Here is a 14405-nt window from a genome sequence, read left to right as displayed (position 1 = left end):
TGGGTTTATACCACAGGCCTGAAAAGGAAATCAATTTCCCAGAAAAGGTGATTTTTATTTTTATTTTTTTCTCCCAAGATGTTCACGATTTATGACAGACTCAAACCAGCAATCCTTTCTGGGACTCCAGAAGCCTTAATGCTGACTTCTGCGTTATGACTACATACTTTGAAGCCAGGAGGGAGGCTGGGCAGCCTCTGAGGGGCTCAGTGAGCCCAGGCAATACCTGCTGCCCCTCGCCATGCCAGCCCCCAGCTGCTGCCAGCACCCACGGTGCTGCTCTCCGCTGCCTTAGCAAGTGCCCTGGAACAAATAATGAGATATTTCCTGGCGTAGAGCCTCACAGCTGGTGCTGTGCAGTTCCTTTGATGGACCATAGGCATGCTGTGGCTTATTGCAATATCTAACCACTTACCAGTCAAATTACCGAGTCCCTCGTTATCCCTTTTACGTAACTACAACAGGGCTCTCATTTCTGAGACTTCTCAGCCACTGGTGTACAGCAGAGCAAGAAGGGAAGCTCAGATGCTAACAAATACAGAAAACAGGAAGGACACAGAAAAAATCTGCAACTGTAAGTTGTCAGCCTGCTGGCTCCGACTGACCGGCTGTTTTAAGATGTAGCATCTCTATTACCAGTTCTCTTAATAAAGGGTGCCTAATTAAAGGTGCCTTGTCATTTGACTCGATTTCTCACAGCAGCGCTTGGCTCCGCGCAGACACCACTAATAACAGAATTAAGAAGAAAAGGACTGCAAGCTTTACCACAGATTTATTCACCGAGGGCAGTGACAACACATTTTATACAAAAAAAAAAAAAAACAAACAGGCTGAGTGTGTAACTAGAGTACGGCACAGACACCAAAACGCGGCGACCTGAGGGTACCGCTCCCCTCCAGGAGCCCCCCTCCGCCACCACCGCGGTGGAGGACCCGCTCCCCACACGGGAGCCCCGCAGCACCACAGCGGGGCAGCCGAGGAGGCGGCCCCATAGGGCTCCAACCCCACACGGCGGCCTCCTCCTGAGGGGAAAGTTGGGCGGCACGGCGCTGAGGCAGGAGGGGGGCTGATGGCGGCGGCGCAGGGCGAGGGGCGGGGCGCGGCGCCCCTGTGCTGCCATGGCCGCCTCCCCCTGCCCGCCGCCCGCCTTAAATACTATGGGGCGGCCGCCGCTGCGGCGGGAGCTGCCGCCGAGAGCACCATGCGGGCTGTCATCGCCTTGGCCGCGGCGCTGGGCAGCCTGCTGCTGGCCGCCTGCCTCCTGCGCCTGGGCGGCGAGCGGCCGCTCCGAGCCAGGTAAAGGGCGAGGGGAGAAGGAGCGGGACGGGGCTGGGCTCGGAGCTTCGTGGGGCAGGGAGCGGCGCGGCTGGCGGGCGGTGGGGGCTCGGGCAGCGGTGTTGTCAACTTTGTTTTCCCGTCAGGGGCTGGGAGGAGGAGGCAGAAGGAGCGCCCGGCACGCCGAAAGTGGTGCGAGCCCTCAGAGCCCCCCCGCCGCCCCTTCCTCGCAGCGGGAACAGGTAGGGGCTGCCCGGCTGCTTGCTGGAGGTGGCTGCGTTACTCAGGGTCTGCGGGAGCGCTCACCTGCCTCTGCTCCCACTCCTTCAGCCTTTCTGTCGGGGGTGGGCATCTTAGCATCCTCATCGGGGCGAGCCCATGGGGCTGAGAAGGCGCAAATCCACTTTGCCCGGGGTGTGTGGGTCCCATGGTGGGGCCTCGTGGGCGCTGGTTTTGAGCCCGGGGAAATGTTGCGGGTGGCAGCTTGGTTACAGCCGGTGCAAAAAGTCCTGGCAGACACCTTCCAGATATCTTTATCCGCCTTAAAACCAAGGTGGGGCTGGGGCTGGGTAGTGCTGTGACCACGTTTGTAATGTGTGCTCTGCTAAAAACACACGTTGCTCCTCCAAAATCCTAAGCGGGCTGGAAGCCAGCTGTGCAAAGCCTTTGCCATTTCACGGAGCATCTTCTCAGGAGTCCTTTAGTCCGATCCCATGCCTCGGTCTTTTGCATCACCCTAAATCTTTGCTTTACAGCCTGCTAGTTTGCACTGGAAGTTTGATAAGAAAATACCTGGTTAAATCAGCTGTGAAACAAGTTGTGCTGTACGTGCAGGTATCAGCGGCAACACCGATGTTTTTGTCCTCGAGTCTTTGCGCACTGTAGGAAAACTAATAGTGCAGAAGGGGATGGTGCATCCCCACGTGAGATGCTGCCATCTAAGAAGTAGTTTGCAAATATTTTTGCAAATATTGTCTTTTACGTTATATGACCACGTTAGCATTGCAGTTCCAATGGGGGGAGAAAAAAACACAGAAAGAACATGGGAGCTGAGTCTTTAACTGAAGCTGCGATGTCCTGGCTATACTGAAATCAGTGGTGACTCTGCAGGCAACCTTTCTGAGGCCAGCATTTCATCTATTTTAACTGAAATTTGAGGCTGAAACAGCATATGCTCTCCTTAAGTGAATGCAAGTGACAGTAGTCTTAATAACCCTTGCAACGTACCCCAACAGTAGGTCTATTATACATTTCCAGTGAGAGACCCCTGTGCTTCACGCCTCAATGTTTTGAACTTCCATAAGTTTGTAACATTGTTCAAAATCAGAGTGAAAGGAAAGAACAGGAGCATTTGCAGACTTCGAGCTGCTATTATGTTCTTCTAGCCTGCTTCTCTTTCCTTGTTCATTTTTCCCTTTCTGCCTCTTTCCCTTCTTTTCCACTCCTTACAGTTTATTGGCTTTGCAGTATATGCTCTGTTCTGCTTTTTTTTTTTTTATTTTTTTTTTCTAGCTGTCTCTCCATTCTCATTTCCACTCTGTTTTGTGTTATGTCTGTGGTTCCCCCCTGCAACCGTCTTCTCATACTCTGCCTTTCCCTGCTTGTTTCTGAGCTGCAGTCTCCTGCCACTCAGCTCTGTGTGCTAAACCATGGAGTCAAATTGACTAGAAATGCTGCTGGCAGAGAGCACTTCAGAGAGCAGAATCTAGCCACTTCCCATCTGCTATTAGTACACACACAACTGGAGCAAAGAAAGTGGAAGCAACACATACCAGAGAGGGTTGAAAATTCACCGTGTGCATGGGTCAGTTGTTAATCTCTGTAACAAGGCAAGCGAGCGTGAGGTTTTAAATACATGTTTTTCATTAAACTGCTTGAAGGATTCTGACACCAAAGTGGAGCCAGTTTCCCTCAACCTGAAATCATATATTTTAGTGACTAAGTGACTGCAAAAGTACAATAAGTGAATTATTCTTCCAAAAAGCTTCACTTCACTGTAGCTCCAATAGCAGTAGAGTGGAGGGATGGCTTGCTGGCTGAGTCCGAAAGGGGATGTTCTTTCTCACCTGAGTGACTGTGCTTGGTAGGCTGTCCTTACAGGAGTTTGTGGCACATGTTTGGCATCTGAGGAAGGAGAGAGTGAGCTGCGGGACTGACCAGGAGCCACGATTTAATCCAGAGAGCAGCTGGAGTGGGCAGGGAGCCATGCTGTAGGGATTTCATCCAGACAGCAGCTGGACTGGGCCTGGCTGAGGGCCATGCTGGAGAGATGTGATCCAGAGAGCATCTGGACTCGTTCAGGAGATTCAGACCAATCCCTCAGTGATGGAGATGAATGATGTGGGTAGTAGGAATTAGACTCCAGTTTTTGGTGGGATTTTGTTGCAGTCTCCATGAGTATGGCAAAAGGACAGAAGAGTCCATGGCTGAAAGTTTGTGTAGGGATTAGTGGATTTTTGAATCAGATGAGACACAGTTAGTATGTTGATGCATAAAAGTAGGAACAATCTTTAGGAGAACTACACTTTGGGAAAGCTGCACCAAAAGTACCCTGAAGGTTTGAGCAGCCGTGCTGTGTTGCTGACAGCAACGTCCTCCCCTGTGTAAGAATAAGAGGATGTGCATAGGTGTTAGGTTAGACTCTGATCTCTTCATCAGTTTGACGCATTTCTCTGGCAAGCTAATATTTTTGTCACCAACTGCAGTGAGGGGGGAAAAAAAGGCCACTTTCCTTTTTGAACTCCAATCAGAATTAGTAGCTTAGGTGATCTTTAGAATCGCAAGCTAACCTTTGCTCTTATTGTGATTTCCTTTGCTGTTGGATGCATATTTGTAATCAAACATCTCCTGAAGAATCTCTAAGACCCTATTATTCTGTTGCCTTGCAATAATGGAAGCTAATCTGCTCTTTCACTTTGAGTAATTCTTTTAAAAGGATGAAACTGAAAGATGAAAGGATGGAAAGCAGGAGCTTGGTTCAGACTGTCTTAGATATCTAGGCAGCTACTATGTGCAGCAGTGTTTAATTAGACAGTGACTGGGCACCTAAGTTCTCTGAAGATCATGGTAACCTTGAAGATGTGTTTTTGTCTCTTACAAGACATTTCATACCGCTTTTCCTTGCTAAATGTTACAAATCTCAAACAATGTGACTGCCTCTGCAGTGTGATTTCCAGTTTTTGCCTTGGATTTACTTCACAGCCTCTATCTGTTAGAAGGGTTTCTTAGTGAAAACACAACCATTGCTAGCAAGACTTCTCTAGTAGTTCCCCAATATTTTTTTTCATGTAACTGGTATCATTTTTACTGCAATGGGATTGTTCTCTAGCAAATCCTCATGTCTGTGCCTCATACCATCCCCTCATGTTTTAAGCTGTAACTGCAGGTACAGCTTAAACTTGCCTAGGCCAACAGTGCAACCAAAAAAGTAATCCTGCGCTTGTCCCACCTTTAGACACTCAGTTTTCCCTCCCTGCTTGTGTTTGTGCCAGCAGATGTGTTTGTGCTAGTGCTCATCACGGGAGGATGTCTATATTGAGAGGACCTAGGTAGTCTTTCCCTCATCATGGAGCTGCCATGAGTGTGCTACATTAAGGTTGAACAGGAATTCCAGCTCCTTTTGCACTGTGGCATATCGAGCAGATAAATAATTCCAGCTCCTACCAGGAAGGTGAAAATAGCCTTTTCAAGCACTATGTATGTACATTTTATATACGAGCACTAACAAGGCAGCAGTACCCTGAAGAACTGACCACCGCTGTTCTTTTATTCTGTGAGCGTTGCCTATTTTAGGGCACTCTCTTACTATTTTCCTAATTTACTCTCTGTCCTTGCAGGTTGAAGGCAAGCACAGCGTAGAGGCTGTTGGGGTAATTGAACAGTGGGAGGAAGTGATTGAGGAGCTATGAGTAAACAAGTTAGTATTGATACAGGGTTTCATAGTTCTCCTTTCCCCAATTCCTCCCTCAGCAGTAGATCTTTATGCAGGCCTAGGGAATAAACAACTATACTTAATTAACTATGCTACAGAGACCTGTACATTCAGTCTCCTGTCAAAATATTGCATCCTGGCAGACAGAAAGGGAAGAAGAGATGGGTTATTACCAAGATTATAAACAGTAGCTTAGTTTATTGCACAAATAATTTGCTACAGTTTAGATTAGTCAGCATTGGTGACCCCTTCACTAATTTTACTGCTGTTTTAGTATTCTTTCCCTTCATTCCCAAGTGATGCATGCAGACATATCTTAAAAGCACATTTCTAAGGCATGCCTCGTGTATTAGTTCCGTGTAAATGAATAGGTGTTCAGCAGAAAGCTGCTGCCTGGACACATTCATGTTCTGACAGTGGTGAAAGGTTTCCCAGCCTCTTTCTGTTCCCCTTTCTGTTTACTTGGTCCAAGTGAAACTGCTCTGTCATTCTGTCTATCATGTATGATTGTAACATCATTTTGGTGTAAGTACCTTTTTTTTTTTTCACTTTACCCACCGTGAGACTCTGAATACTGTTTTCCATGTTGTATGCCATGCGGTTAATGGATTTTATAAATAAAAAGTATCTGATGTCATGTATAATGTTTGTGAATGCACTGGAAGGTCTACCAAATAATTTCAAAACGCAGCTTGCCTTAAAGACCTGATTTAGCATTCCTTAGATAAGCAAAAGCTCCATGGGAACTTGAACAAGGATAGTAGGATCAGTCTCTTTCACAGTTACTGTGATTAATTTTAAAAGACAAATTCTTATTCCCTACAAATATGGCTTGATAAAGCCATTTTCATAGTCCATTTCACCAAGCATTTAAATTGTGTATTGCCTTATTAATCAAGGTGTTGTGAACCTTAAAAACATCACTATATTCTTCTCATCCGATTCATTTTGAAGTGGTGTCAAAGACAGCTCTGAAGAGCACGCTTCCCAGGGAAGTAAGGATTACAGGTTTTCAACAACTAGTATTCAACTAGTAGAGTATGAGATTCAAATATAAATGAATCACTTCAAGGGAGAGATTAAGCTAGAAGGTATCCACAATCTGTATAGTGCCAGAAGGATGTGAGTGTGTAGTTGTGCATGCAGAAGTTAGCCTGCCTAGCTGGAGATGCTCAGCCGGAACAGAGTTCACAGGTTTTGTGCTACATCAGGGAGACAAGAACGGGAAGACACAGGAAAAAATGCAACAACTAGTTTTGCTGGGCAGCGAGTAAATAAAGCCAAAGAGTGGGATTTTTCTCTGATGTTCAGTGTGGACTTAACTCCTTTGGAAATTAGGAGTGAAGTTATTGTTTGTTGTGGTGCTGCGAGGCAGCTGAGTCCCGAGATCTTTCAAAGATCTCATCCCAAATTCTTTAATAGTTTCCAGCTGTTTTTGTGGGAATTCTGGAGGACTGGTCTTTGAGCCTTCGGCATATCTCTGTTATGGTATAGGTCGCAGCGCTATATTTCCTTTCCATATTTTTTTCCTGCCATACATTGTTGGTTGTTTTTTTTTTTTTTTGTCCACCCTATATGCATCCACTTCCCTACTGTCCTCATTTTTAGGGGAATCGTGTCTGTTTGTTTTTTAAGGGGCTTCTCTTTTATTTCCATTGCCATACCACTGCTTCCCTAGAACTCCATGTTACCAGAGGTACCTGTCTGTCTGGTGACTCCCAGCACCAAGGCCTCTTACAGTCCCAGGACTGAATGCTATAGGTACAGCAAAAGGGGCCTTGAGTTTCCTATACAGTTTCTCAATGTAAAAGGGTATTCTGGAGCAACCTGCCTCTCCAGCCCAGTTGCTGGAATGTGATTACAAACAGTAACACACTTTTTTTTTCCCTCCCTATTTCTGGTTACCTTTCATTTGTTAACACCATCCTCCTGCGAGAAGACATGTAGCTCCTGAGCTGGACACACAGACTGACAGTGTATTTGCTGTGGTCAATTAATTTCCATTGATTTTTTTAATTTTTATTTTTTTAGAATTTACATTTTATTTGTGTGCATTGACTCTCAGGACCTAGAACCCATGTGAAGTCCATAGTACTGCATGGAACTGGGTGCAATCCATGTCTTAAAGGCTTTTACAGTTTGAGGAAATGCTGTATTCTGTCTTCCTGTGAGTAACATATAGCATAACAGCATACTGATAAATATGGTACATGATCTTAATGTACTGTGGCTTTATTAAAGTACAGATGGTGTACTTTCTGAGTTTCTAGAATTACCATAGGAAGGATGTAGCCCTCAAGCTGTTCATACACAATTTAAAAAAAAAAAAAAAAAAAAAACACAAAACCACCCTTCTTTCAGATTTGGGCGAGTAAGATAGGCTTTGAGAACATCTAAAACTTTAAAGGAATTTTATCAGAAATGGACCTTTCATCTGTTTTACATGTTTGAGCCAACAGATTGGTTGGCATGGTTTCCCCTTCAAGTTCTCATCTAGCTGGAGTTTACAAAGTCAGTTGCATGTAGCCTGATGTCTGCGTTGTTAGATATGTTATCTGATTTCATTGAAAAAGTTTCCATGCCGTTCCAAGCACTGAACAAAAACTGTCATCCACTAGCCATATAAATTCATGCAGTGATAAATATTGCCTGGCATGACCGTCCAAAGTGATCAGAAATCTAATCTGAGTGTGATGTCTGCACAACTCTGCAATGAATAATGCAGTGGAAGTCTGGAATGCCCCTTGCACACCCCTTTTTATTTGAATGCAAAAATCTTCTGCTCATGTGAAGCAGAGGCCACTCTAATGGTGAAAGAGGAATTCAAAAGTTTAACCTTTACTGGAAGAAGTCATTGTTTTGCATGCCTTGCAAATAAGTTGCTTTATTTGTGTGTCTTTTTGCATTGAGTCAAAATTGTATGGAAAAAAAAACACAGCAGAAATATTTTGGTGATCTGTCTTGTGTCTGCATTGTATGGATAAAGAGTGTGGATTAAAAAGTATGTTTGTTTTTTGCTACAGCTGTGCCATTTTCACCAGTCTCTATATGGATCATGGAAAGGGAAGGGAAGATTCCTTTTTCCTTTTCCCTCCACTGGTGGCTATAAAAGTGATTGTCAGGGTTTAATGACAAAATGGAACAGCAATTTATTTTGCTCATTCTTTTTTATCTGAATTCTTCCTTCTTGAATTTTTCAATTCTTGTAAATGTGTGCATAAAAAACAATTATGTATGAAAAAAACAAGGCAACGCGCTTCAGTTGATCTTAGCGCTATGAATTTAAAATGCTAAAAGTCTGTTGAATAAAGCTTTTATTTGGTTGAGAGAATGTTATTCACTGCCTCCACTGACCTCGGGACATAAATTATCAGGGAGCTGTAAGGCCCTTCTCTGCACACGGTTGAATCCTGCTTGTGAAAGGATGTTTCTTCTCCAGAAATGCCTACAAATGCACCCAGCAGCGACCTGATCAAACCTGCAAGCCAGCTCCTGACGTGGTCTTCCTGGCAGGCTTCATGGTGAAGGTGATCTCCTCTTGCCCTTCTGAACCACAGCTGGCCAGGGCCACTTCTCAAGGCAGCGCCCAATGTCTTGATTTTCAGCTGTAATTAGAGACAATTGGCAGCAGTAACATGCGCTTGGTTTATGATAACAATAGTTCTTTTTTTTTAGGTATTGTTTATGCAGCTAAGCTTTGCCTGTAGCTATTTCTCTTTCTTGAAGCTGCAGCTTTAGAAGGATCGTTTCCAGCCTGCTGAGTTAAAAGAAGCAAAGGAGAGGAAATATGAATTAGCACTAAACAAAGTTGTTTGGGAACAGGCATTGGTTTATTCTATGAAAGGAAGGGGCAGCCCACCTGGTTCTTCTGTGTACACAGAGCCACTCAAGCCAAGCTACAATAAACCTGTGTACCCAAACGTTGTAAGCAGAATACTTGCTGTCACTTACCATGTATGACCGGGAGAGTTGTGTGCTTGACCCCCTGAACTGTGTGCTTTGAGAGCCTTCTGCCCTCGCCCTTGTGTGTCACTCCTTGAAAAAGAATTAGATAAAAAGCTGTGTGCAAAGTCAGCCATGGAGCTCTCGGCGGGTAGTGCCAGCTGTTACTACACATTAAAGTCACTGCAGAACTCAAAGGGCAGTGGTTTACGCTGTGTGGTCTTACCATTGCCTTCAACAAGGGGCACGCTTCCTTGGGGGGCAAATTTATGGGCAACGGAAAGAAGTGCTTTATTCCTTTCCTTGAACACCCCCAGGGTGGGTGACACCACCACTTCCCTGGGCAACCTGTCCCAAAGCCTGACTGCTCTTTCAGAGAAGAAATTTCTCCTCATTTCTAACCTAAATGTCCCCTGGCACAACTTGAAGCCATTCCCTGTAGTCCTGTCACTAGTTACCTGTGAGAAGAGGTCAACCCCCTGCTCTCCACACCTTCCTTTCACGGAGTTGTAGAGAGCAATGAGGTCTCCCCTGAGCCTCCTCTTCCCCAGACTAAACACCCCCAGTTCCTTCATCCGTTCCTCACAGGCCTTGAGCTCCAGACCCTTCACCAGCTTCGTAGCCCTTCTCTGGACATGCTCCAAGGCCTTGATGTCCTTCTTGTAGTGAGGGGCCCAAAGCTGAACGTGGCACTTGAGGTGCGGCCTCACCAGAGCAGAGCACAGGGGGACGATCACCTCCCTGCTCCTGCTGGCTGCACTATTCCTGGTACAAGCTAGGATGCCGTTGTGGCCTTCTTGGCCACCTGGGCACACTACCGATGTCTGTTTAGGATTTTGTTTAAGAAGGGGAAGCTCAGGGGTATCTCAATGTGTACAACTACCTGAAAGGAGGGTGTACAGAAGATGGAACACAGGAGGTTCTCTTAGCATCAGGAAGCACTCCTGTGCTGTGTGGGTGACAAAGCACTGGCACCGGTTGCTCAGAGGGGCTGTGGAGTTTCCCTCCTTGGAGATCTTCAAAAGCCACTTGGACATGGTACAGGACAACCAGCTCTGGCCTCAACAGGTGAAGCCAAAATAGTTTTGGTCCATGTTAGTAAAGAATGATGATGCAGAAGCAGACTGCGATGTGTATGAAGCACGAAGACCCTTGTGCTTCTAGGACCAGCATGGGGTCTGTTCACTGCTGCAGCTCCCAGCCAGGAACGAATGACACAGCATCTGTGTCTCCCGTATTTCTAATTTTGGTTTGGGTAAATAGGCTGCAGTGTCCAAGTGCTCCGTAAGTAGTGAGTCAGTGGAAGGAAACCAAGAGGAATGAGGCAGGTGGAAAGATGGTGAGGAACAGCGAAAATAAAAATGATGGAGGAAGGAACATCATGATAAGTGATAATACGGACAGCAGAAGGTTGATGAAGGAGGAGGGTGATTGTATGAGATTAAACCTGGGTACATGGTGAACTGAGGTGAATAAAATAAGACCATGGTATCTCAGGCATTTACTAATTTACAGCTCAGGCTGGCAGGACTGCCAAAGCAAGAGGACCACACAGGATTTTGGTGAAAATAAGGCAACAGGAGTTAAAGATCACTGTCTGGCACTTGCATTGGTTCCTTTTACAAATATTTATTCTCACTGTGTAAATAAAGAATAAACAAGGAAGGAAGTATTAAGCTCGAGTCAATAAGTTAAGGCCCAAGTAAAATGATCCACTTCACCTGTGGTGTTTCCTATACATATTATATTGGCTCTGAATATTGCATTTCATCAACAGCTTTAGGAAATCACATCTGCTGGAATATTTTAATGACAAATATTTTAAATATCTTCATAATGTTCAAGAGGCTTCCTGTTTCATTTAGTTCTTAATTACATTTTTCTGATTACAGTGTAAAGCAGAAAATATAATTCAGACTATGAAATAGAGTTTCTTTAAGGAATCTAATATGTTATAGTCACTAGCAGCAAACTCTCATTTTATACAAGAGCCTCACAATAGAGGTGAATAAGATTGCTTTGGTAATGTTTTCAGCTAAATTAACAGTTATTAATCTTAGTGTCACAGCAAAGTAAATGCAACGGGTCTGTCAGAATATGTTCTTTCTTTTAAAGCATGTTGCTTTTTCTCCCACCCCACTTTTTTAACAGAACAACTGCTAATAAAAATGGAATTTACCAGTTTGAACAGGCTGCAAAGTGTAAGGCGATTCAGGACAATATTTTATCATCATCAATCAAGAAGAAAAGGTAGGTGTTTGCTGTGCTTTCTGCTTTGTTTGTTTTAAATAAAAGCCTAAAATATTGTCCTCCTCTTTCACATAATTCTTTATGATATTAATGTGGAACAGCACAACAGGAAACTGAAATTGTTCAACCAATGTTTGCCTGCATTTTTTCTTTGACAAGTTATATTTATTCTAGGTTGGATTTTCTTTTTTAATTCACAGCGTAAGTCAACAAGATTTCTCATTCTGATTTTTTACAAGGTATTTGCAAAAAGGTAGACCAGAATCTGTGAGGCATCATTTCATTCTTGAATGTCTTCTTCCTGATTGGTGAACACTCCCGCTATGAGCAACCTTAGTTAGTAGTTCTTTTCAGCATATTCACTAGATTAAGTATAGAAATGTACTAGTATAAAAACTTCTTAATTGCTTTCATTATTATAATAACTAGTGCACAGGAAACTAATTATTCAATCTTAGATACATCAAAACAAACACAATTCCATTTCTGGTTTCCACTTGCTGTTCTGCCTTTCCCTGACATGGAAAAAAATCCTTGCTATCAGCCCTGCTCAAATTCCTTCCCACTTGCTAAAGTGGAGGTAGGAAAAGCAGCCCATTACTTTTGACATGTAACATGGTGCCAGTAAGGATACAGCAATAAATAAAACATTGCGAGTAAGAAGAGTGTTCTATTAGGACCAAGTGCCAGCTTAAAATTAATTATGTGCTATGGTGTCTTTAAAATTTGAAGCTTTTTTTTTTTTTTTCCTTCTTCTTCATTTGTGAAGAGAAGTGGAATGGAATGAGAAACAAAAATTCTGCTAAAAATAATTATGTGCTTTTCCCAATTCAAAGGACTGGGGAAGTCAAAATTTTCCTTAACACAAAAAATAAAGAACCACTGAATCTTAATTTTAAATGTTCTCCTGTGCTTTCTGCCCCCTCTTCAATTTCTCTTTGCATTTTAAGATCTTCCACCCATTTTTAAGTCACTATATTACCAGCATTTTGCCTTTACTATTTCAGTTCTTTTTTTTTTTTCCTCTTCTATAACCTCTTCTCCTGCCACTGTGCCATCTCATCAGCAACATTATCATTGAAGTTTTACTCTTTCGAGAGGTGGTACTATGGTATCATGCTACCATTCCACTGCTAGTGAGAGCTGAAACAGAGGTGGGCAAACAGAGGGCAAAGAATATAATTGAAGCGGCTGTTCAATGCCGAGAGAAGCACAAGCAGTCACTATAATGGCTCCCAAATCCAGCTCTGGTGGTATAGGTCCTGTTATCCTGTGTATTACAAAGCCGTAGATGCTGTAGGAATGCAGACTTGCATTTTAGATCCAGAACATTTTGAAGCTGAGTTTGTAGGTGAAACGTGAGGAAGTACCAGACCTTTATTTTGCGGCTAAAGAAAAAGGAGGTGAGCCATCTAATGGGCAGGTGGGAAGAGCAACTGGTATTTGGAACAAAAGAGCAGAGCATTGCTTTGTGTCATGCATAGTGCAACTCATTGCCCTTCACTGGGAGGAGCTGCTGGATGTTGGCTGCGTTTTCGATGTGTGACCCACGGGCATGGTGTAGAAATGCTTTACATTGCAGCCTGAGACTTTCAGGGGTGTTCTGGACTCTCTGGCCTCTCGAGCTGGCAGAGACTGGAAAAATATCCTAGTTCAGAGCTTGTCAGATGATTTGATAGTAAAAAATGCTATGTAAGTGGGAAGTATTATTATAACAGGTATGTGCTGGTGGTGATAAAAGAGCTCGAAATGCTGTGTTCTGCTGGCAGCTTTCCATTTTCATTCTAGAGCAAGCTCTGTGCACAGTCTCCTGAGGGCTTTAAAAAACAGTAGTTGTTTTTATAATATTAAAGTCTCCAAAGGCACAAGAGATCCTCCATTTCTCTTGCTTTTCCTTCTGATGTTTTTCTTTTTGGTTTTGTTTCTTTCTTGAATGTAAGCTGCCAAATAGGAAGTTCTCCCTTTTTAACGTCTGCTGCTCAATTTTCCTGCTAAATCAAATAGCTTTTTTTTTTTTTTCAAGTAGGTGTTAGTTCTAGTGAGTAACCAGTGGGGCTGCATCTGTCTGTCTGCTCTGATGTTTTACTTGTTGTGCCCCTACTATCTCAGCAATGCTGTCCCTGCTGTTTTCTTTTAGATAGCTGCCAAAAATTAGAAGGCACTTTGTCAGTACCTCAACTATGCGTAATAATTCCGTGTTAACCATGGCGTTTAACATAGAAGGCCAATGTGTACTTGATGAGTACTAGGCAAAACCAACCCCTTCCAGGTGTTATTTGCCAGCAAGACTCAAACAGTGTAAGCGAGTTTCCTACAAGAGCAAATTTCTGTAATGGCTAGGATGCAGGTGGCAGACAAAACTTGGACCGAACATGTTTCTTTCGCTATTCTCAGCACTGTAATTACTGGCTCATCCACATATTGTTAGAGTTCAATTTAACTTAATAATAAAGATATTTTAGCATCATCGAACACGTACTCTAAGTTTTCAGGTGCCAGTGGAAATACACGTATTGTTCCAGCTCTTTAAAATGAAACAGTGGAGAAAAGGACTGTCTAGGTTACAGCAGAGCCATGAAATAATATCTTGATGGCCTTCCTGGACTGATTCCATTGGAGCGTGTCCCTGAGGCTCCTTTAGAGCAGGAAATGCTAAAATAGGCTTTCCGAGAGGAAAACAAAGCTTTCTGGGCTGTAAACCCAGCTGCAGCAAATCCCAGAGCTTCGTTTTGAGTCTTTAAAAAAAAATAAAATTAAATTAATCTATGGGAATATTGTCTGCGTTCAAGTGGAGTTCATTTCACGGAACTGACCGGCACGGACGCCTTACGCTGCTGCGGGCAGATGTGGCAGCTGCCTCACAGAGCTCCTGTCCCCAGGGATTTGCTGCTGAGATATCTCTGATGCTTGTGGTGCTGTGCCAGCACGGGCAAAGATGAGGTCTGACAGGCCGTGGTGTCTCTGTAAGTCACAGGAGGAGCAGAACTGGGTGCACAGGGTGAGCAGA

At 43.9% G+C, this 14405-nt stretch overlaps 1 protein-coding gene across 3 annotated transcripts in view; it reads left to right on the top strand.

Annotated features, from left to right (window-relative positions):
- Window positions 1–1054: 1054 nt before the first annotated feature.
- Window positions 1055–14405, top strand: part of ST8SIA6 (ST8 alpha-N-acetyl-neuraminide alpha-2,8-sialyltransferase 6) — a 38936-nt gene continuing 25585 nt past the window's right edge. For 2 of the 3 annotated variants that reach the window (XM_027450685.3, XM_027450686.3), the window contains exons 1-3: window positions 1055–1296; window positions 1422–1517; window positions 11300–11398. In XM_027450685.3, the coding sequence (XP_027306486.3) occupies window positions 1070–1296; window positions 1422–1517; window positions 11300–11398 (422 nt within the window). In that variant the 5' untranslated portion in view covers window positions 1055–1069. The remainder of the gene's footprint in view (window positions 1297–1421; window positions 1518–11299; window positions 11399–14405) is intronic. The other variant, XM_027450687.3, reaches the window with a different exon arrangement.

The sequence above is a fragment of the Anas platyrhynchos genome, chromosome 2 (assembly GCF_047663525.1).
Source record: "Anas platyrhynchos isolate ZD024472 breed Pekin duck chromosome 2, IASCAAS_PekinDuck_T2T, whole genome shotgun sequence".
In the NCBI taxonomy this organism is placed as follows: domain Eukaryota; kingdom Metazoa; phylum Chordata; class Aves; order Anseriformes; family Anatidae; genus Anas; species Anas platyrhynchos.
The sequence above is the reverse complement of the archived record's forward strand: the minus strand, read 5'-3'. Positions and strand labels throughout refer to the sequence as shown.